Source organism: Schistocerca cancellata, chromosome 3, assembly GCF_023864275.1.
Source record: "Schistocerca cancellata isolate TAMUIC-IGC-003103 chromosome 3, iqSchCanc2.1, whole genome shotgun sequence".
NCBI lineage: Eukaryota > Metazoa > Arthropoda > Insecta > Orthoptera > Acrididae > Schistocerca > Schistocerca cancellata.
In genome coordinates, this window is record NC_064628.1 from 899,765,664 (window position 1) to 899,790,344 (window position 24,681).

Sequence of the window (24,681 nt, forward strand, 5' to 3'; positions counted from 1 at the left end):
ACCTATCATGCGCGCGCGCGTCTGTGTGTGTGTGTGTGTGTGTGTGTGTGTGTGTGTGTGTGTGTGTGTGTGTGTTCTCTCACTGACCATCAATATCTCTTTTATCTCCCACTGTTATTGTCTTCATCCACCTCTGTTTTTCTTTCACTGCCACTTTCCCCATCCTATTGTCAGTTTCCTCTGTCTTTCCCTCCCACTGGCACTGTCTCCTCTCTCTTGCGCTGTCCCTGTCTCTGTGCTACGCTTTTTCAGCACAAAAAAGGTGCATATGTGATTGAATCCCCAAATTTTTGGCGAGGAAGCCTGGAATGAGGATTGAGGCAGCTAGTCCCCAATTTTTCTGTCAGTCTTTTAAAGAGGGCCACATTCACCTTTTTTGTGCTCTGACAGGATCATTTTTCAGCTAGATCCCTTCCTTTCCCATGTTACGGCAGGGTGTGCTCCTTACATAAAACAAATTCTGTAGATAAGTAAAGTTTTGACAGTTTTCTTAGGTACTTCAATATTTCTGCACACTTTCAAACAGCGGAAACTCCAGGTTGGAATATCTACAGACTTTGACACATATAAACATCAAATAAGAACGCATGATATAAGGTTAACACAAAATCGTCTCCCATCAAATGCACGTCCACTTTACACTACTTTACATAAAAATACACAACATTTTAGGCTACACCTACAGTATACCAAAAATGCATTGTTTGGTTTTCATGTTCAAGGAATTTTGTATGGAAAGATAGTTTTTTGTAAGCTGCTTACGCCACCAGGTGTCACTGTTGAACAATTTCCTGGTCATTACAGGATGTATAGCCGTGAAGTGCCCATTATAGAGACAGTGCATTGTAATATTTTATTGGTGGAAAAAATTGCTACTTAAAACATAGTTTGGTGACCTCAGAACCCTTTGCCATGTGTTCACTATATCAGTTAAAACTAAATATACACATCATTTCGGATATTATGTGCACATTTTATGTGCATAAATAGAGTAACTTCGAACCTCTGGATCTCTGTCACATATAATGATAAAAAAAAGTTATTCTCCATGAACATAATTTTACGAGCATATGATAAAAAGTTTGACGATTTGCTGTGAGTAGAAATTATAGAAGTGGCCATCACCAGAGTTGGTACCTTTTGTATACAAAAAGTATTTTTTTTTTTTTTTTTTTTTTTTTTAAACCGTCCATGAACGAATGGTGCTTTTATAAGCTACCTAAGGCCCTCTGTAGAACACACCTACTGTAAAATAATCAATCAATTTGCTCAATTTGTCTAGGCTGGAGGAATTGGGCGATGTTTAAATTTTCACCGTGTACTATATGAAAACTACACGGAAAGAAGGGGTTAAGTCCAAATTTCACGAAAATGAGTTAAGTGGTATCATTATGAAGTTCATCAGATTTACTTTTAGTTGGGTGAACTTAAATGAATGTGATGGGTATAGTCATGGAGTTGCAGCCAGATTGAAGTATGATACACATGAAGAAAATAGGTCGAGACCGTCCAATACATGGACAGAAAGGGTGAAGACCAGCAGGTGTGGATTTCTGAGGTGTATTGATTTTTTTTTTTTTGTCTGCTTTTTTGGAAGTTTCATTGTTGACATTGTTAAATGCAATGTCGTCGTTGATCTTTCTTATGTTCCCTCTGCCACACACTGTCAGGTGGCTTGCGGAGTATGAATATAGGTGTAGATCTATTATCGAAGCTAACAAGGAGCAGATTTGACATAAGTTTCTTTGATTTGTGCTGTTGTGGAGGTGAATTTCATGCCGTGGTTTGTGCTAAGACAGAGCAGCTTTGAAAATCGCGTCAGCACTTTGTGGTGTGGTAGATAGAATTGAATTTTGTGTAAAATCCAATTGAGGTCGGTGTTTCAACTGGTGATGGAATATCCAGAGTCAAGCTGCAGTGGTAAGTCTAGAAAAAGACAGAGCTATGGTAGTCAATCTGAAGTATCTAAAAAGCTAAGAACAATGTCATGTGAAATAGGTGAGCATTACAGCTGCAAGAAGAATTCTACTGATTTGCTAACTGATCCAGAGAAGTCTACATTAATTTCTAATTTCAATTTGATGAAGGACTGAAATGAGCAAAGTTGTCACCTGACAGGACTGATTTCTGTTGACAATGTACCGCGCCGAAGGACCTGCAGAGATGAGACAGTAGCTACTTTACGTGATTATACATTTCATTATAAGGTCAGAATAATGAGAGACAGTACTGTGACAGATTTGTCTGTTTGTCAAAAGGCCTTTATATCACTGCATGGCATTTAAAAAAAAAAAAGATTAGAAACTGTCAGGAATTCCTTAAAAAATGAAGGCATGATGCGCCAGTTGATAAATAAGGGAAACACGAAAAACAGATTCATAAACTTTCAACACAAACAGAGCAGAACATCTGTTCTTGCATCAAGTCATTTAAAGGATGGTCGTGTCATTACAGCACAAATAAAACACAGAAACTGTATTTGCCTGATGAACTCACAATCAAGATGATGTTAAAGATGTTTCAAGAGACACATTCTACTTGTTCCGTGTCATATGAAACTTATTGTAAAATATTTAATATCTCATTCGGTTTCCCTCGAAGTGATACATCCCATTTTCTGTAACTTTCAAAGGAGGCACAACTTGCACATGCAACAGATGGAAAAGAAAGAGCACACGTTCAATGTAATATTAAGAGAGAGAAGATTGAATATGAACTGCACCGCCGTATTGTTGATGCATTCTATCAGTGTAAAAGACAGTCTCAACAGAGAAGCAGAAAGTTTACAAACACAGAATCGATTTTTATGGATTTCCAATGAAATCTTCTAACACCATCATTGTCTATTATAAGTGACAGCTTTCTCTTTATCTATTTAATAAACATTGACTCTCAGACAGTAATGCAGGGTTTTACATATATAATGAAACTATAGGGGAAGAAAGGTTCAAATGAAGTAGTTTCTTTCCTGCATCATTGTTACTTCATGTCTGGATCATGAGGTTAAAAATTTGGAAATCTTCTGTGACTCGTATGGTTTTCAAAACAACTACTACAACCTTTTCAAGTTCATCCATTATCTTGTCCATCATGCGATCTGAATCAATTCATGTGACATTCCAAGTAAGAGGACATTCATACCTGGAAAGTGACAAAGACATGGGCCTCATCAGACGTAAAACAAAAGCTGAACTCCCAAACGACTGGACAGACATAATTAAAGATGCACATGCAAAACCCATTCCTTCTTAGGTTGTTGAAGTTGATGGCTCAATGATACGTGACTGGACTGATTTCTTGCAACCAAGATACTGACCAAAATGTTCATTCCCACCACGATTTATTAAGGAGATGAAGATAGATCGTCACTGTCCAAGGCTTATCATACATCATGACACTTACAACGAGTCTTGGATCACATCAGTTGTTATAGCTCTTGCTGGACGAATTGAAGAGGAACCAGAACTTGAAGGAGGAGAGATTTTGTTCCCTTCACCGTGTTACAAAGGTAGGCTGGTAAAGACTTTAGTCATAGTAATTAAATGAAACTAGGTCATGTCAGCGTGTGAAATAGCAAGTCCTGCTTTATTATAACTAACCTATTGAGATACTATGCTAATAAGAGGTCACATGTCCAATGTTATGGGACTACTAACTATCGCCAAGGAAAAGTATTGTGATCTGCAAGAATTGAAGAATGTGTTCTGTGACACGGGGCCAAAGAGTACTGTACAAATATTCCTTTCCAGCAGTCAATTTACAAACACGTTTTGTGTTTTTTGTTTATAATATGTAAAAAGTGAGAGAAATGAAGACTGTGGGTTATAAAAACTGTGGTTTATGCTGATAACTGAAATTACCTCCTATTAACTATATTTTAATGTATGTGTTGTAACCATTTATTGAATAATTGTTGGTAGTTTTATACCAGGTGATTTAAAGATAAGTTGAGAAATGGGGTTATTAATCATTATAATTTACATGAGTTCAATCAAAATAAAAACAGAATATCGATAAACAGTATTGTTTCTAAAACCTGATCAGTTGTGAACATCTTGTGCAATAATTTCTAGATTCAGAGAAGAATAGAACTTTCAAGAGAGTTGCAGGGAAGTTTTATAGTGAAGTGTCATCCCAATATCACATTACATTCTGACTTTCACAATCAAATTAGTGCATTACACAAAGAAATTAAAAAACAGACTTTCGAATAAAAAGACATCCAGGGTCCAATTTTTAATAATATTTTTTTCCATTTTTAAGGAATTCTAAAGAATGTACTGTATAAATTACAAAAGCATATTTCAATAACCAAGGAAACTGTAAAGTTTTAAACTTCAAAATTGCTCTCCTGCAAAATCTATAAAGTGGACTTAACCCCTTCTTTCCGTGTGGTGTCCATATGATAACTACAGCACGCCTCTTGCTTCGGTTGGTATACAAATGATTTTGAGGCCAAGGCTATCCAAAACACTTGACACCATATCTCTGTGATCATTAGAACCCAAGATATGAATTCTTGAAAAATCGTGTTTTTGCGCGCATTGTTTTGGAACACATTGGTACTGTGCACTGTCTATGCAAAGGATTACCGTAATTTACAAACTATAAGGTGCACTTTTTCCTTCAAAAAATTGCCTTCAAAATTCATGTGCGTCTTATGCTAGAAATTAATATAAAAATGTACATGTTTGGTTTAAAATTCCCATCAGACTTAAAGATAGCCGTATATTCAATGCCACGGGAAACCTATCTCTATGTGGAAACAATGGGTTCAACTGGCAGCAACAGTACACTGATGAACATGAATTGTAGGGATTCACAAGCTTGCTAACACTGTCTCATCCTGCCCAACCCTAGCCTATGATGCATCATTGCAGTTTACAGTGCCAGTGAATTTCAATTGAAAGTGATTTTTGTTACCAGTAACTACAACATTTTTGTTAGTAGCTAGTTTTGTAATGGAAAAAAATAAAAAGTATCTGTATGGTGCGGGCCATAAATTGAAAGTAAAAGCCTATACAGAAGAACATGGAAACAGAGCAGCTGAGCAGCATTTCTGACCTCCACCAACAGAAAAAACAATTCACAATTGGCGGGCTAGTAAAGAAGAACTGAAAAAAAAATGTTGTTGTTGTGGTCTTCAGTACTGAGACTGGTTTGATGCAGCTCTCCATGTTACTCTATCCTGTGCAAGCTTCTTTATCTCCCAGTACCTACTGAAACCTACATCCTTCTGAATCTGCTTAGTGTATTCATCTCTTGGTCTCCCTCTACGATTTTTACCCTCCACGCTGCCCTCCAGTACTAAATTGGTGATCCCTTGATGCCTCAGAACACGTCCTACCAACCGGTCCCTTCTTCTTGTCAAGTTGTGCCACAAACTCATCTTCTCCCCAATTATATTCAATACCTCATCCTTAGTTATGTGATCTACCCATCTAATCTTCAGCATTCTTCTGTAGCACCACATTTTGAAAGCTTCTGTTATCTTCTTGTCTAAACTAGTTATCGTCCATGTTTCACTTCCATACATGGCTACACTCCATACAAATACTTTCAGAAAAGACTTCCTGACACTTAGATCAGTACTCGATGTTAACAAATTTCTCTTCTTGAGAAACGCTTTCCTAGCCATTGCCAGTCTACATTTTATATCCTCACTACTTCGACCATCATCAGTTTTTTGCTCCCCAAATAGCAAAACTCCTTTACTACTTTAAGTGTCTCATTTCCTAATCTAATTCCCTCAGCATCAACCGACTTAATTCGACTACATTCCATTATCCTCGTTTTGCTTTTGTTGATGTTCATCTTATACCCTCCTTTCAAGACACTGTCCATTCCGTTCAACTGCTCTTCCAAGTCCTTTGCTGTCTCTGACAATTACAATGTCATCGGCAAACCTCAGAGTTTTTATTTCTTCTCCATGGACTTTAATACCTACTCCAAACTTTTCTTTTGTTTCCTTTACTGCTCAATATACAGATTGAATAGCATTGGGGAGAGGCTACAAACCTGTCTTACTCCCTTCCCAACCACTGCTTCCCTTTCATGTCCCTCGACTCTTACAACTGCCATCTAATTTCTGTACAAATTGTAAATAGCATTTCGCTCCCTGTATTTTACCCCTGCCACCTTCAGAATTTGAAAGAGAGTATTCCAGTCAACATTGTCAAAAGCTTTCTCTAAGTCTACAAATGCTAGAAACGTAGCTTTGTCTTTCCTTAATCTTTCTTCTAAGATAAGTCGTAGGGTCAGTATTGCCTCACATGTCCCAACATTTCTACGGAATCCAAACTGATCTTCCCCGAGGTCGGCTTCTATCAGTTTTTCCATTCGTCTGTAAATAATTCGTGTTAGTATTTTGCAGCTGTGACTTATTAAACTGATAGTTCAGTAATTTTCACATCCGTCAACACCTGCTTTCTTTGGGATTGGAATTATTATATTCTTCTTGAAGTCGGAGGGAATTCCGCCTGTCTCATACATCTTGCTCACCAGATGGTAGAGTTTTTTTCAGGACTGGCTCTCCCAAGGCTGTCAGTAGTTCTAACAGAATGTTGTCTACTCCCGGGGCCTTGTTTCGACTTAGGTCTTTCAGTGCTCTATCAAACTCTTCGCGCAGTATCATATCTCCCATTTCATCGTCATCTACCTCCTCTTCCATTTCCATAATATTGTCCTCAAGAACATCGCCCCTGTATAGACCCTCTATATACTCCTTCCACCTTTCTGCTTTCCCTTCTTTGCTTAGAACTGGGTTTCCATCTAAGCTCTTGACATTCATGCAGGTGGTTCTCTTTTCTCCAAAGGTCGCTTTAATTTTCCTGTAGGCAGTATCTATCTTACCCCTAGTGAGATAAGCCTCTACATTCTTACATTTGTCCTCTAGCCATGCCTGCTTAGCCATTTTGCACTTCCTGTCGATCTCATTTTTGAGACGTTTGTATTCCTTTTTGCCTGCTTCACTTACTGCATTTTTGTATTTTCTCCTTTCATCAATTAAATTCAGTATCTCTTCTGTTACCCAAGGATTTCTATTAGCCCTCGTCTTTTTACCTATTTGATCCTCTGCTGCCTTCACTGTTTCATCCCTTAAAGCTACCCATTCTTCTTCTACTGTATTTCTTTCCCCCATTCCTGTCAATTGTTCCCTTATGCTCCCCCTGAAACTCTGTACAGCCTCTGGTTCTTTCAGTTTATCCAGGTCCCATCGCCTTAAATTCCACCTTTTTGCAGTTTCTTCAGTTTTAATCTACAGTTCATAACCAGTAGATTGTGGTCAGAGTCCACATCTGCCCCTGGAAATGTCTTACAATTTAAAACCTGGTTCTTAAATCTCTGTGTTACCATTATATAATCTATCTGATACCTTTTAGTATCTACAGAGTTCTTCCATGTATACAACCTTCTTTCATGATTCTTGAACCAAGTGTTAACTATGATTAAGTTATGCTCTGCGCAAAATTCTACCAGATGGCTTCTTCTTTTATTTCTTAGCCCCAATCCATATTCACCTACTATGTTTCCTTTTCTCCCTTTTCCTACTCTCGAGTTCCAGTCACCCATGACTATTAAATTTTCATCTCCCTTCACTACCTGAATAATTTCTTTTATGTCATCATAAATTTCATCAATTTCTTCATCATCTGCAGAGCTAGTTGGCATATAAACTTGTACTACTGTATTAGGCATAGGCTTTATGTCTATCTTGGCCACAATAATGCGTTCACTATGCTGTTTGTAGTAGCTTACCCATACTCCTATTTTTTAATTCATGATTAGACCTAGGCCTGCATTACCCATATTTGATTTTGTATTTATAACCCTGACCGCAGTCTATTGGTTATGAACTGTAGATTAAAACGGAAGAAAAATGAAGAAGACTAAATATGCAAATAGAGGATGGAATGCAAAATGTCCAAGACTAGAAGACAGAATATTGAAATGGATTCAAGGATACCGTCAGACTGGCATTGAAATTAATACAAAAATGATTCAAATACATGCTTGTAAGCTAGCGCTACAGTGGAATTTAACAGACTAAGGATGGAGTTGGTTGGTAGTACAGGTTTATGAAGCACCATGGACTTAGCATATGAACCACAACCAAAACATCTCAGAAAATGCCACACGCCACATGAGTATGAAGAGCGAATATTATCTTTCCATTGCTTTATTACTCAACATTGAAAGAAAACCAGTGTCGAACTAATCCAGGTAGTGAAAACGAACAAAACTTCTCTTACATTCGATGTGTCGAGTAACAGTTGCTGTGAAAGCTGCTAAAATTGTAACTATAAAAATAAGTGGTAATGAAAAAAAAATTACTATAGTGTTGTACTTTCCTCTTGTGCTGATGGTACTAAACTTAATCAAGTGAGTATTTTCAAGCACAAAACAATGCAAAGCCTTCTGAAATACTGCTAGGTGTTGTTCACATACATGACATGGGTTGGGTGGATGAGTCTGGTATGAAATTATGGATTAACGGGGTGTGGGAGAGAAGGAAAGGTGCTTTATTGAAGAAGAGTTGTCTTCTCGTGGTCGATCAGTTTTGTAGTCAAAATTCTGTGAAAAGGAAATTGAGACAGGGAAACACAGAGCTTGCTGTTACTCCTGGAGGACTTACTTCACAATTGCAACCTCTTTATGTCTCAGTAAATAAACCATTTAAAGTGTATACGAGACAGGAAGGAACAAATGGATGATGGTGTATGAAACCAAAAATGAATTCACACTGAAGTGAGCTTTGACACGACCTACAGTCAAACAAGTGTGTTGGTGGATAAAACAGTCATGGTCTAGAGTGAGAGAAGACATTCTTGTTAAATTTTCAAGAAGTGCCATAAGTAATACTCTCGATGGCAGGGAAGACCATTTTATATATGAAGAGGACAACATTGTTGAAGAAGAAAACCAAGAAAAGTTCAGATGATGATTTTTGGGGATTTTGAAGTTTAGTTCTGATTTATAAACCTAAGAATTTTTTTTAGTCTGGCTTTGCAGTCTAATGATAAAAATATTATTTTTTTTTAAAAATTGCTTAAAAATTAAGTTGCATCTTATAGTTCGCCGAGTCTTATAGTGTTTGAAATACGGCATGGCTCAGATTTTGTGTGGGTGTCAGATTGCAGAGCCAAATGTCCATGGATGAGCCCTTTTGTTTTTTGTCACTTATTGCTACTTTGATTTTTAACGGTGATTTATGTGAAAAATCGTGGCGTTTCATCATTTTTCGGGTACATTTTAAACTGCAGCTCCATTTACAATGGTTCATAGGTCACAGGAAGATGAGGGCATGTCAACTTCAATAAGACCATGCCTAGTATAGCATTGATATATTGAAACAAACCTTTGGGTTGAAGACAGGTCCAATATGTGGTTTCTTTTCTGAAAGTTGGTGTGTTAATTCAGCTCTGTTAATTCTTTATGCATTTCCCAAATTGTACCATAATTATGAATCCACATTGAACTGTGTATCCTCATACAAGTGGCTGAAAGAGTCTGTTCTTAGGTTGGTCGAAGGGCAGGGACTATACCTAGTAAGGCATTCAGGTGACACACCAGTGTACAGTTTCAGGACAGCTTTACTTATGAGGTACTTCAAATGACGTAGTGATATGTACAGCTAGAATGTCATTTCCACATAGTTTTCAGTGCAAATTGTTATATGACTAAATTATACTTAATCAGTATTAGTCTTTGACAGTATACAGCAGTGTTGTCACATCTATAAATGTCACTCTTGAGTGAAAGCAATAAACACGTATATTTCACCATGCCTGTGCTACATTTCAAATGGTAGGTCTTTTGTTGTGCACAAACAAGAGCAGGACAAAACAAAAGAAGACATAAAGCACTAACACCTCTGCTCTGTTTAGTTAAGCGTAGGATCTTTCAATTTTGGCACTGTATCAAGTAAAAGAGTAATTCAGGTACCCATAATTACAAAAGAGTAATCTTTAAATTATGAGTTCTGTATTTAATATGCTATGTGTCTTCATAATTGTCCAGCTGAGAATTTTACTACATGTTGTATCACATTGCTATTACCCAGGTACTCGAAGACAGCAGGCAAAGTGACTGATGGGATTAGCAAAATCAGCTGTTGTTGATTACCATTGATTACCTTTTGGTCACATATCAACTATAGGCAACAGGCAACAGTATGTGTAGTGTGTAGACATCTATGAAAGCAGAAATATCATGTTAACATTTGTGAAACTTCTATGTGTAACTGAATTTTAAACCTTCTTACTTTATTGACATGAAATGCACCAAACATAGTTTGCAGGGTAAAGTTGGCAGGAAACAAAAAGCAGTCGGTACATTTGAGGACAACTGAGTTCTATTAATTCAGCCACTACCATCAGAATTAGAATCATACTCCACTTACTTTTGTTGAAAATTTCTAATATTGGATAGCAAAGAATGTACTAGTCATCTACTATAATTCAATTCTTTTATCTTGGCGGTTCGCACAGGACCGCCCAGACCCGGGAGATTTCTGTGTTGCCAGTTGCGCGCGCCAAGAGAAGCAGCGCCATAGTATAGTTCGTAAACTTATGTTTAGGGGGGCGTGCGCAGTTTATGAAGTAAAGCCACCACGGCCGCATTAACCCTCTCACTGCTACAGAGACGTGCTCCCCACATTCCGCACTGTGCGCGATTTTGTCATCACTGCACTGCTTGCCTGTGCAGACACGTACATGGTGTTTTGACTGCTTTGACACACTTTATCATTTGATTTCACAAAAACTATTTGGCCCAAAAATTTGATTTTTTCACATCTTCTTGACTGATACCTTCCCCCCATAAATGACTTAATTTTGTTTCGATGTTCAACGCAGTTATTTTGCAGCATTAGATGTAGTATACCATTGCACAAAATTTTGATGAGTTTGCAGAGGTAAAAGTCCGTAGCGTATACTTTCCATATGGTCGACTTTAGTTGCCACTAGAAATTTCAAAAAATTACATTCAAATGAATAAAATTCGATATTGTTTTTAAATAAAGAAAATATTAAGCACCGAACAAGGTTTGCACTCAGAACCTTTTCCTTCACAGCCAAACACCTTAACCATTACGCTACTGCAGCTCGTCGTTCAATAGACCTCACGGAGCACTTTAAAATGTCACGCAAAATACCGACAAACACTGTTAGTACGACTATGAATTATTCACGTTTCATAGGAAATAAACAATTACCGCTGTTCTTTATTGCGAAAAAGCGGTTAGTGAGAATGATACAAACACCTATCCTTGCTATCGCCGGAATTAGGAGGCTTATTGCTTGTTTGGTTTAATTAATTAATAGAATATGAAGCAATTGGTATAAAGAATGCTTTTTCCAAACTTTCTATAAAAGAAAGTCTGCTATCAAGACATTGCTTTTGTTCAATTACTTTATTTATGACTGAACGTTTCTAAAACTGGAGACACTCGTCCGTGCTCTGCACTGCAGTCAAGCTCTGGCAACGTTGTTCTCTGTTCATTGGCTGACTGTGTTTTGTGACGTCAGATGCGCAGAACTAACATAAACACGGCCGCCGTCGTAAATGACTCGCACTTTAGTCACCTTTTTTTGCCATTTGTTGTACTGTACTGAAACAAATCTTCATTGTTTCAATTTAAAATGATTTGGTGTGTTAAAAATATAGATAATTGTTGTGTTGTGTGTGTCAGCTGTTTTACCTTTTTCGTACTCTGTGTCACGGTATCATGTTTATTTCTAGAACATCGAAATATGCCATTGGAGGATGCCATCCCAATGATAGAACGTGACTTCAAGGCACACATGCGTGGTGAGAAACCAGCTGGTCCACCGGTTCCGGGACCAACTCAAGGACCAACTGCTCCTGTGAGTGCAGGGCCGAGTGTGCCAGCTCCTATATCAGTGGTACCTGCAGCTCCATCTGTAGGCCCTTCGCTGTCTGACAGGCATCCAGAAGCTATCCAGGTGTTGTTAAACCTGTTGGCAGACAACAGACAGCTGACTGTGCTTCAGTATGATCGCATCATTCGTTATCTTCAGGACAAAAGAGAACTCCAGCTGAAGCTTGAACTTGGTGACGCTAAGGACATGCCACCAGCTAAAGGTAATTTTGTCAGACTCTCTCTTGTTTGCTTGGATCAACCTGAACTGATGACTATATCCCTAAGTGCTGGTTGGAATGAAATGGTTTTCACTTCTCAGACTACCTTTTTCATAATTGCTTAAGCTCAGTAAGGAAGGTGAACAGTGACACCAGCTTGGCTGAGTTAGGATAATTGCCAGGAGGGGAGCAGTGAGTGAGCAGCAAATTCTGTTGTATTGCTAACCATGGCAATCTATACCATGTACTTTAGCTTTTTATGAACATCTACCACCTTTAAACAGCAGTTTGCCTGAATTTATTTTGTAGTCAGAATCTAACAGACTTCAAAATTGGACAGATACTTGACAGTAGCATTGTTTCCTGCAGGAAGTGGGAAATTTCTAGATAGGGGCTAGTGGTGTACTTACGTTTCTTGTTGCAATATTGTCTACACTCACCGTGACATATAACGGGAATGAAAGATGGTGTGTCAGCTGGTTCTGCACAGCCATTGAGAGTCCAGAAGGTAGGCTATGTTTTAAATTTTTGTTTGACAGTTACTATTAAAAAAGATTCACATCTTGTAATAAAAAATACAGTTTTACAAATACTGTTGTGCAGTCAATATTAATAAATTATTTTGCACAACTATTTTCAGTTAAAAATTAATAAATGAAATTTTTTGCGATAGTTCTGCAGTCACCAATGAAGAGTAAAAGATGTAAATAAAACACTAAGATAATGTTCCCTACCTTTTTCCATGCAATAGTGAAAGGTTGCCAGGTGGAAATAAGTAAGCAAGTGTAAGTAAATTACCCTCATCAAATTTCCATATATAATTGTATATAAAATGCTGATAATTTTATTGCAAACACGGTGATATACAGTTGGCTTAAGAAAAGTAGGTGAATCTTAGGGTTGTTGTAACTATAAGTTTCTGTAATATGAGAATATAGTGCAACAGAGAAACACTAAACATAGGAACCTCTATAACAGAGAAAGATGCAGAATAACAGCTGTGTGAAACAGTTACCGAGTTAAAGAGAGTTTGAATACTTATTTCTCAGTGTAATAGAGAGACAGTTTACTATATCACCAAGAAGCCATTTTCGAGTAAATAATATTTTTATTGATAGTAGTAACAATTATGATTTAAAAATACTATTACTAAAAATAATAATTATTTGAACATTAACAGCATTTAAAAAGTGATAAAAACTACAGTCTTTCTGCCAAGAATCTGATTTGGAGAAAAAGACATAAATAACAACAATATTACTAATAGACAAGCCTAGAAGTGTATAAATTCCACTATGAATTGTCTAGCCTTCGTGGCTGATCTAGTGATAATTTCAGGCTCTGGAGATATGGCAACAAAATAGCTTAACCAATTGAAGACACAGTGAACAAATCCTGCAGAAACATTTAAATACCTATGTGAATGGATACAGCATAACCTATTTGAGAAAGAAGCCTTTGTATTGCACATTAGCAAAATGAAAATGGCCTAACAATTGACTAAAGGTATCTACAGTAAGAGATCAATTTCATTAAGTGCCAAAATTAGACAATACCTACCCTGTTATTATACCGTAGGCCTTATATGTGGCAGAGAATGTTACAAAGAAAGGTTTAATGTTGAAACATGAGACCAAAGAAAGGAAGATTTTTCAAACAATCCTGGTCCCATCAAAGGAGGCATTACAACTGTGAACTATACAAACACATGGAGAAGATAGTGACATGTTTCAGAAAAGAAATATTGCCTTTCATGTCCATCTCATGAGTGAGCCCTGGAAGTATATTAACCTACTTTCAAGATAAGAAAACAAAGGCGTATGGTTCACAGAAATGATGTCGGAAAAGGTCTTTGAGACCTAAAATTTCTTCTTAAAGTATCCATGAGCATGATCTGCTCAAGGAAACATGAATGCACAGATGTTTCCAGGAACAGCCGAAGCTGAATACAGGAAGACTTGAACCCGTGAGAGAAAAGAAAAACACCAAAAATGAAGGCAGGAGCATTGGGCGGCAGTTACAGCTCAGGGAAAGAAGCAGTTGACTTGACAGTTGACTAGTTGACCAGGACGAAGAAGGAAAAATATTAATAAATATGGAAAAGATTTTGTGGTGTTTGATATCTACACTCATTGTTTTGTGTTTGGAAGCAGACAATAATTTTCACTGTGTAAATGTGTAACATAATAATAATAATAATAATAATAATAATAATGATATGTAAATAATATTCACTTTCCTTTCAAATGTTACATAATTTGTTTACATAATAGGGTTAATAAATGTAAGTGAAAAAATGAATCAAAACTTTAAAAAGTGATTAATGTGTTAGTTATAATAGAAACAATTTAATTTATCATATAATTTAAAATAGAGTGTTCAAATATTATACTTTTTCAGAAAATGATACATCAGAAGTAGCAGTATTGAAATCTTGATACTGAGGAATTTCACCATTATTTTCCCTGCCTGTATAATGTAAAATTTTATTAACTTGTAAAGGCTCTTGGCTTTAAATAGCCATCCGTGTACCATTTGCAAGATTCAGCATGAAAGCTGCTCATTTTCTTTCTTCACTGAATCATTCATTTGGAAAATACGAAATCTTGGATTGTTAACAAGTGTACACTGCTTTATGTCATATATAGAGCATTAAGCTCTTGAACCATCTTAGTTTTTTCATCAATGAAAATGTCGACTTCATCTGTTTGTGACGCAAAAGATCTTTTGTAGGTTTCGTTTTTTGAAAAAAATTTAGGTCTGACTTTTCCTTTAGTGTACAAAGCATCAGTGTGATCAGCCTGTAAACACCTAAAATTCTGATAGACTTAACATAATGAGGATCTCTACTTTGGTGCTAATTCTGTGCAATTGATACAGTTAATATCATTATTATTTTTGTCCTAATTGGTGAACATGCCAACTAAATTTCTAATTCAGAAACATTATACATATTGATCAGATAATTATTAAAACATCAGTATAGGAGGCTTGTACTAAATGTGTCAAGTTGGTTAATTTTGCTAATACAAAACATAAATCGCATATTCACTTCTTCGTGTTGACATTCATGATCATTTTTTTCAGTTCTTACGCGAGTTGCCTTCAGTGCAAAAGAGTAGCACTTACTCCCAAAGGTTATAAAGACTTTCTTCATTTGCAAAGTTGATACCAAATGTTCACTCTCCCAATAATATTGTGAGGCCTGTATCCAAAGCTTCCTTATAATGATAATTCTTAGGACTTAACAAAAATTTGTATGTCTCGGTTGTGGAGGTCCTGTAATCATATATGGAATATCAAACCATTGTCAACTTTGTTGTTCAGAATCCTTGATTGAAAACATTGAAGAGCTGTGAAATATAATATGTACTTCTGCAGCTTTACTTGAACAAAGTCTAATGAGAAGTGATTTAGCTATTGTATCAAAGATTTGTGGAAGGAAATGCGATCTGGTGTAAGAAGTAAAATCCATCTACTATTTCAACATAGGTTTGCGTTGGCTATACAGTGTGGACTTGAGATTTCAGTGTCGGCTAATGTGGACTTGCCGGCATTGGTGCTAGTGGCAATGTCAGTGTCCACCCTCCTCTCCCTCCCCATCATCTCCCTCTCCATCATCTCTCTCTCCCTCTCCCTCTCACTCTCTCTCTCTCTCTCTCTCTCTCTCTCTCTCACACTCACACACACACACACACACACACACACACACACACACACACACACACCAACAAAAAAAAAGATCAGTTGAGAGTAGTGGACCGGAGATGTCTCGTTCCATTGTTAGCAATGCTTGTTTTAATCATTTTAATAATACTGTGAGGAAGTTCCTGAACTGAACTGAACAGAACAGCTACAGTGTTACACAGCTTCACCATCACTGGTGGAGAAAGAAAATCATGATGACCCTAAGATTTGCTTATTTTTCCTAAGACAACCCTATTCACAATAAAAATTACCCTATTTACTCGAATCTAAGCCGCACCTGAAAAATGAAGACTCGAAATTAAGGAAAAAAAAAATTTCCCGAATCTAAGCCGCACCTGAAATTTGAGACTCGAAATTCAAGGGGAGAGAAAAGTTTTAGGCCGCATCTCCAAATCGAAACAAAGTTGGTCCATTGTAATGTGAAACACAATTTAGGTCAAATGAATGATGATACAGCTACAGTAGTTTGGTTCAAATCGTAACCTTAGCAGTTAAGCTTTACCAGGTAGCCATTGCTACGCGTCAGGTGCTCCGTCTCTTTTTATACGGGTACCCTTCCTTTTTCACGTGCTTCATCTGGTTTGAATTGATTGCTTATTTTTCTTTGATCTGATAAGCGCCGTTTTCTTTGTTATAGGTGTTAACATCACTCTAAGCTCAAAATGCATTACTGTACTGTGTCATGCATTGTTTGTCGCATTCTGATAGTGCGTATGTATGGCCTGTCGCCGCTCGCGGCATGTCTTGCTTTTGTGCTCACTACCGCCACTTACAATAAAAAAAAGAAGAGAGGAATCGTCTCATTAGCGAAACAATGGCAAGAGACTGCTATTTGTTGTTACTTACACTGCTGCTTTCTTTGATAATGAACAACAAGAACCAAATAATACACTGCGTATGATAGAAGATGTTCTGAACGAGAGTTTAGCGAAAATTTTTCTCCGTTTGAAAATCTTTACAGGTGCCTCTTTAGTACATTACATTCTGCACAGAAATTAGAGTCATCTTAGATTTAAAAATCTAGTCAATTGCTGTGCTTCATTTCTGACTGTATCACTATTAGGCATAAGAATAACACGAATATAAACATGGCATGATATGCATATTCTTCCGCGTTTGCTGTTGTCTCACTCTAGTTTCGTAGTTTATTAGGCAGACAGGATTTAAATGAGATAGCAGCAAACACGAAACAATACATGGCAAAATGTTTAATTCGTATTATTCTTATGGTGAAGAGAATACTGCATGTGATTCACAATTCATAGAAGTTCCTATTAGCAACCATCTCTTCTCACAGGTAGGAAAAAATTCAGAACGTAGAGTTGGCCATATTGACAAACATCGCAAACAGTCTTGCCAGTCGGATTTTCGTAGTACATTGAAATGCTGCTACATTCGAAGATGAACAATACGGAATTTGTATTTACTTCATTGGATAATGTATGAAAATGCAGTGGCCGAAATGCGGGCCGGAGAAAAAAAGCTCGTCTTCCACCTTTTTTTTTTTTTTTTTAAATTTATTTACTGACGCAGAGGATTTGGTGCCAGTATTTATCTTTGTGCCTACAAAGCATGCCTGTGTAGCGCTACATATATTCGACAGCAGAAGTTAGTTGTAGTGGCACCCACCACCATTTTTCAGAACTTCCGCTTGCTTTGCACTCGATTCTAAGCCACAGGCGGTTTTTTGGATTACAAAAACCGGAAAAAAAGTGCGGCTTAGATTCGAGTAAATATGGTACCAGCATTTTATTTATGATTATATAAGGAAACTTGGAGATGCTAATTTACTCTCACAGGCTTACCTATTTTCATCTGGCAACCTTTCTCTATTGCGTGGAAAAAGTTGGGCAACCTTACTGACATTTTATTTACTTCTTTTACTCTTGATTGGTGCTAAATTTTATAAGAAACTGCATGAGAATAGCTATCAAAAAATTCTTTAATTAATTTTTAATTAATAATAGTTGTATAGGGATACAGGACAGCAACCCTGGCACATTTTATCCATCTGTAGAGGGCGTTGTATAGAATATACATTTTATTAGGAAAGTTGACGTGGGAAGGTTGAGTTAAAGTGAGGGTCTTAGACTAGACTAGTACCCTATCCATTACACCACGCAAATAGTCAGTAAAATACTGCTTTTTAATGCTGTTGATCATCGCTATTAAAAAAAACCTCACTTGCAGAGGCCCACCAGGATGAGTTGTGGCAGGGTGTGGTGCGTGGGATATTAACCTACATCACTGCATGCTTTCAAAAAGTCAATCCCACTGCTGGGGACCTCTCCTTCTGCGGTAATAGTGCACTCAAATTGTTACAGTGCTTATGGTGAGACTGCTCCACCTTGATCCAATTTGAGTGATGGATAATTTGCAACAAGTAGGGGCATTCAACATGTTGTCATGGCACAAGGTTTGGTATTGAGGTGGATTACTTAGGTACAGAGAACACTGCCTTGTAGTATCATTGTAGTAAATATTTGGTTGGGAAATGTGAGCATGTGGAAACTAAGCAGTAAGGTGGCTTTTAGACTAAATTGATGTACTCAACACTGCCCGATTTAATTACACTATATTCCACTACACTGGCTTTACTTTTGTTAATGTTTATCTTATATAACCTCTTCACAAGACATCTAGTATGTTGAACTGCTCTTCCAAGTCCTTTCTGTCTTTGACAGAATTATAATCTCACTGGCAGGCCTCAGACTTTTTATTTCTTCTCCTTGAATTGTAATCTCCCTTCCAAATTGATGCTTAGTTTCCTTCACAGCTTGCTTAATATACAGATAAAATAACGTTGGAGATAGACTACAACTCTCACTCACTCCCTTCTGTCTTCTAAGATGAATCATATCAGCATTATTACTGTGCTTGTTCGTACATTTCTCTTGGACACACACTGATCTCTCCCCAGGTCAGCTTCTATCAGTATTCTGTTATTCTGTAAGTAATTGCAACCATGATAATAAATTACGGTCAGACACCTTCTCTGCCCCTGTAAATGTTTTACGGTTTAAAATATGATTTTGAAGTCTCTCCTCATATTATTATTCAGTCTATCTGAAACCTTCCAGTGTCTCTAGTTCTTGTCAAGCTTCTTTCCTGATTCTTAAAGTGAGAGCTGGCAATGACGGAATTATGCCGTGTGGAAAAGTCCTCCAGCTGTCACCACCTTACATCTCTTTCTCTCAGCTCATGATCACTTACAATTTTTACTTCTCTTCTTTTTTGTGATAATAAATTTTTGTCTTCTTTAGCTATCTGAATAATTTCTTTTATCTCATACATTTTGGTTGTCCACCCATGTCACATTGTAAGTTCTGCATGATATTTCAGCAAACAGATTCATTCCCATCTTCAGGTGATTTCTGATGGGTATTGCTCTGTTTGTGTTGGCGCCCTATATTTATGGCTGTTCCCCCTCCCCAGTCACTTCAATCATCCCCATAACTGTGCAATGGGTAGTAGTGGTAGTAGGTGTAAAGCTGTTCAGCTGCAAATGACAGTCTGCAGTCTGTGGTATCGCCTGGTGTGTGGGCCTCACTGTACAAGAACACTTCGCTTCTGCCCCCTCACCCCACTCGCCCCTCTCCCCCCTCAGCCTAGTTCGGGGTTCAGTGCCTAACTCAGGTTGTTTATGGTGGCTCTCTTCTACCATGCATACAGTTCCCTAGTGTATGCCTAGACGCATTGGCAGTTGACCAACATGACCCAGGTTAACACCCGAGAAATCTAAAAGCCAGAAATACCCCAGGGAAACTTCACACCTTAATTTTCTTTCTCTCATCATACATTCTTTCAGTCTCTCATCTGTTGAATAGCTTTCTCATTTGTCTGTGCTTATTTTACCAAGCTGATAGAAGGCCACTTTTTCCTTCTTTCTGGAACGATATTTGTTGCTGTTTAATCACCACCACTTCTTCCTCCTTGTCCCCTGACTCAATCTACCCTTTCCTGATACATGAAAATGTTGAAACATTATTTTGAGTAACTTATTTTAGGGCATTGTGACAGTAAATGCTCATTATAGGTAAAGAAACTGAGTTGAGCAAATATCTTGGACAATTTCATGTGAAAAGAAAGAGGTGTTACGGTCACAGGTGTATGATGGACAGCATTATGCATACTCTTTTAAGGATTAAAAACTGATTCTCGAAATAAATAGTGCTGTAAACAATTTTATATAAATGAAAAGAAATGAAAGCATTTTAATATAGATAAGCTGGAACTGAAATAATGTTGGCAAATTAATTTCATACGTGTGAATAGGATGTAATGCAGTTTCAGTTTCATTTCTCTTTCTTCTTTTACAGAGCCACCAGCAAAGCAGCAAGTGGATTTACAACATCGTATTCTGAACATTTTGAACAATTCAAATAGTGGCACTCCTGGCCACCCCAGCGGCGTTATTGGCAATATGAGTCACCCCAGCGGCGCTCTTGGCAATATGAGTCACCCCAGCGGCGCTATTGGCAATTTGAGCCACCCCAGCAGCGGTATAGGCAGTATGAGCCACCCCAGTGCTGGTATTGGCAATATGAGCCACCCCAGCGGTGGTATTGGCAGTATGAGCCACCCCAGCAGCGGTATAGGCAGTATGAGCAGTATGACTGGTTTGAGTAATCTCAACAACATGAGTAACCTGGCCCCTGTTCCTCCGCCCACACCGGTGTCAGCACCAGCACCATCCAGCTGGTCAAGTGGCTCTCAACCAAGCACTCCTGCACCTCTCCTGAATGATCCGGCTGTACAAAAGGCACTTGACAGCTTAATGCAAGGCAACCTGCTCCACAAAATTACACCAACCTCTGCTTCTGGCCAAAGTGTCACTGTATCCACTTCGTCCACTCTCAGTACGCCACCAGCACAACCACTGTTTGGGGCATTTGCCTCATCTGGTCGACGATTCTAGATTTATATGTCAGTTGTATCCTCTTGTTCCCCGCATACCTTTGTAGGTATAAAGTAGATAGGAATGACAGTGTATATTTTTATTATAATTATTTTAGATCATGGTGTTCATGGATTCAGTGTAGGACACTCATTATAAGTTAAGTCATATTTGCATCTTTTTAACAAAATGTTTCATGGACTATTGATGTGGCCAATAGTATTTTCCTTTTTTTTAGTTATGCTGAGAAGAAAAAAAGCCATTTAGCAGGGAAAGTGCACACATACATAAATAAACGGAGGGAGAGAGTGGATGGGTGTTTGATGGTTGCGTGTGGTTTGTGTGTGTTGACTTGCATACATAAATTCTCATGTAAAAGTGACATACTGAAATTCATATCTTGAGACAGAACATGCAAACATGCAGATATTTGTAAGCAGTCCAAGTCATGTTTTTAATTAAATTAATGGTAGTTGTGCTGACCCCAGTACTGTAGAAACTGTTTTGTTTGAAAGGAAAAAAAACAACAGAAGACTTGTTTTCCAATGGACAATTGTTTCTTTTGTGGTTTTTTTTTTTTGTTTTTTGTTTTTTCCCCCCCTTCATAGTGAATTTTCATAAACAGCTTCAGTGTCAGTATGAATGTTGGCACAAAAATGATTACATAGCTGCACAAAGCTGCAGGCATATGAAACGTGGATAATCTTAACAAATAATTAATTTTCAATTGTCATGTAAAATATCTTGACTTAGTAGCTGACCACAGTAAAGTACAAATTTGTTTAGAATTTTTATACTGTGTGTGACTGAAAATGCCGACATACTAACAGAAGGTACTGTGTACAGATCTGTGGTTTTGTCATCGTCAGCTGTGCAAAATTTAATCGCATATTCCTGTGAGTGAATGCTTAGTATCTCAGATCAAAATATCATGACATAAAATTAAATTCGAATCCAGTGTTAAATTTTATTTGCTGGATGTTACTTGTGGAATATTTCATTGTATAGAATGAAGAAATAAATGTAATTTTTTCTATGTTTATCATTTTTCAATTTCAAATAAATGACTTCTTTCTTTCCACCATACATTTTCCAGGCACATAAACTGTTACAAGAATTAATAATTTTCAGGACTGTGTTAAATGCTGCATAGAGCACCTTTTTTATAGAAGAGATAATGTTGTTCCACATGCCTTCTCAGATAGACATTGATATTTTTGTCTGTCGGTTTGTGTGTGTGTGTGTGTGTGTGTGTGTGTGTGTGTGTGTGTGTGTGTGTGTGTGTGTCAAGTGCAATAGGATATATAACACATTCCATTCAATTGGAAAACAGTGTGTTTACATCCCAGTGGGGATAATGGAAACACCCCAATAAATTTACCATTAAATATGTTTTCCCCTATGCTTGCCTTTTTATTTGACATATAATGTGCACATTCCTTCCTGCAGCATATTTGATATTACTTTCTCTTCTCGCAAAACACAGATCCATCATGTGAATGTTGTACTTTAAATGCGAATAGTTTTGTACAATACAATATTTATATTTGTTTTTTTTTCATTTGTATTATTTTATGATTATTTTAAATCTGATGTTATGCCAGTGTCATATAAAAATGATAAAAATAAAAGAAAATGAATATGTAATCTGGAAATATTTTTTACTACATTACATTGCCTTACACATAGCTTCTACTTACGAAGGCATTTCCGTACTCGTCTGGATTATCTATAAGTTTGCGTGCTTCCAGTTTTTATGTAAGATATATTGTGATGGAAGCCCCCCTTTTTTTTTACTCTGGTCCTTGTATGGAAATGTCTGTTGAAGCTAAGCTATTCAAACATAATCCATATGTCATTAAAAGAAGTTTAATTGAAGTTCAGGATGGAATGGGTGTATCCACAGAGGAAATTAATGTACGAAGGTTATGAAATGAAGAAATAAAACATAGCTGTTTGTGACTGGATATTATGACTTGCCAAGTGGGAAAGATTACTGTGATGGGACACTTTTATAAGAAGCTCAAAAGCATTGTAATGTTGTTACCAGTACAACAAATCATTGTGTTACAAAAACCTTAAATAAATTTACAAAAATGTGTGAGGTTTTGATAAAGCTATTCAAAACCGTGAAACGTAATACGTCAAAAATCTTGTGTGCATACTGCCTGTGGACATAGTGTTATTTAGTGAAGTACTTAAGATTACTGTCAAATGACCTCAGCTGACAGACCTCCGATGTTCTGAAGAACTACCTTGTTACGTTAAATATGTTAAAACTGGACAGCTCTATAAAAATGAGGGTTGTACTGAACAGAGATGAAAAAGTGAATAATGTTGGTGGTATATGAAGTCCTTGTAAATCATCAACAGAGAACATTTCCAAAAAATAAATAAAGTAACAAAAATGAGGTATGTGACAAACTTCAATGTTGATTACCTCCTCTAATAATCTGATAAGCTTTGACTAGTATCTGTGACTTATTAGTAGTAATATTTACATTATCAGTGTAATATGTTGTCATAACTAAATTAATAAATGGTTTTATCTCTTTTGTAACCATATACTGAAGTATAGTTAGCATTTTATTAGATAATTAAAAATAAAATATGTAATATATTCTTTTTTTGTACATTAATGTTGATACTCTTGTACCCATTAATTAATTAGTTTTTTATGGTTAGACATTGTTGATTTGTTGTGCGTGTGTGTGTGTGGGGCGGGGGGAGGGGGGGCAGTGTCTATAATCTGTAATACTAATGGTTCGTTGATGCTATGGGTATGCTTCAAAGGCACTGCATTGTTGTCATCAGGCTAGTGTATTCATCCATTCTTCCTAACTATCTCCACTCTTAATACAAGTCAGTTTACTGGTGTTTTGGCTTTCTCATGTCTAGTATCCATTTCATTATGATTGACCCCTTGCTTCAGGCTTCTCTTGTGGTTTCACAGTGTGATGCAAGTAATGTTGTAGCATCACCCCAAAGTATTGAATGTCTCTGTTTTCATTTGATGTGTAAGTGTTATGGTTGTGAAGGAATGGAATTCATGGACATATTATTGAAAAAGTTTGGTTTCCAACCTTTTTGCAAATTGTCATAAAATCTCTTGTTTAATTGACATTTTCTTGCACTGTATGCTCTCAGATGCTGTGTTGTCAAATCCTTGTCCTGGAAGTTGCAATCGACTCTCGTCATGGTGATCTGTGAAGAGGAAATATATTTTAGTATTTAAAAAGACAGAACAGAAGTATACCTTATTTACTGGCCACTTACAGATTTGAGTGCCCTGCGTACTGAAAACATTGGCAAAATCCTGATCAATTAATTGTGTGCACAGTTAACATATCTTCAATGTAAATATCTACATAAATTATGTTTTTAATACAATTTCCTTGTTATTGCGCTGCAACAACAGCACAATGCTACTGTGCTCAATTGCAGTCCTGCATGGATTGCTGTAAAGAAAGAATGATTTTGCGAGTCAGCAAGGTATGACATATTGATTTTCATTATGCACTTGATTGATGAAATGAGAGTTCATTCCTTACAAAATGGATATTGGTTCAGGAGGAGTAATGTTCTGTTGCCACATACAGACTGACTTATATTTTCCTGATGCACAATAGACACACATTTAATGGGAACATCTAGTAGTATTTATGTTATGTTTAATTTTACTAGATTGTTTTACATGTATTCAAAAGATGATTTGATATGGGTTATCATACTCTCCTCTGTGTCCAAGGAGGATTGGAGCTGATTTAGAAAGTCTAATGTTGCAAAGACAGTATGAATTAGGCTACACTTACTCACCATCTAGAGGGGGCATTGAGCAGCAAAAGTTCTTAACAGTGTAATTGACTGCTTTTCTGCGAATGGTTTCATTATGTTGTTGTTGTTGTTGTTGTTGTTGTTGTGGTCTTCAGTCCTGAGACTGGTTTGATGCACCTCTCCACGCTACTCTATCCTGT

General features: G+C 37.1%; 1 protein-coding gene across 4 annotated transcripts in view; it reads left to right on the forward strand.

Moving 5' to 3' along the window:
* Positions 1 to 21,985, forward strand: part of LOC126175973 (nuclear receptor coactivator 5) — a 156,016-nt gene extending 134,031 nt beyond the window's left edge. For all 4 annotated transcript variants that reach the window (XM_049923070.1, XM_049923069.1, XM_049923071.1 and 1 more), the window contains 2 exons: positions 11,743 to 12,105; positions 20,130 to 21,985. In XM_049923070.1, the coding sequence (XP_049779027.1) occupies positions 11,743 to 12,105; positions 20,130 to 20,728 (962 nt within the window). In that variant the 3' untranslated portion in view covers positions 20,729 to 21,985. The remainder of the gene's footprint in view (positions 1 to 11,742; positions 12,106 to 20,129) is intronic.
* The last annotated feature ends 2,696 nt before the right edge of the window (positions 21,986 to 24,681 follow it).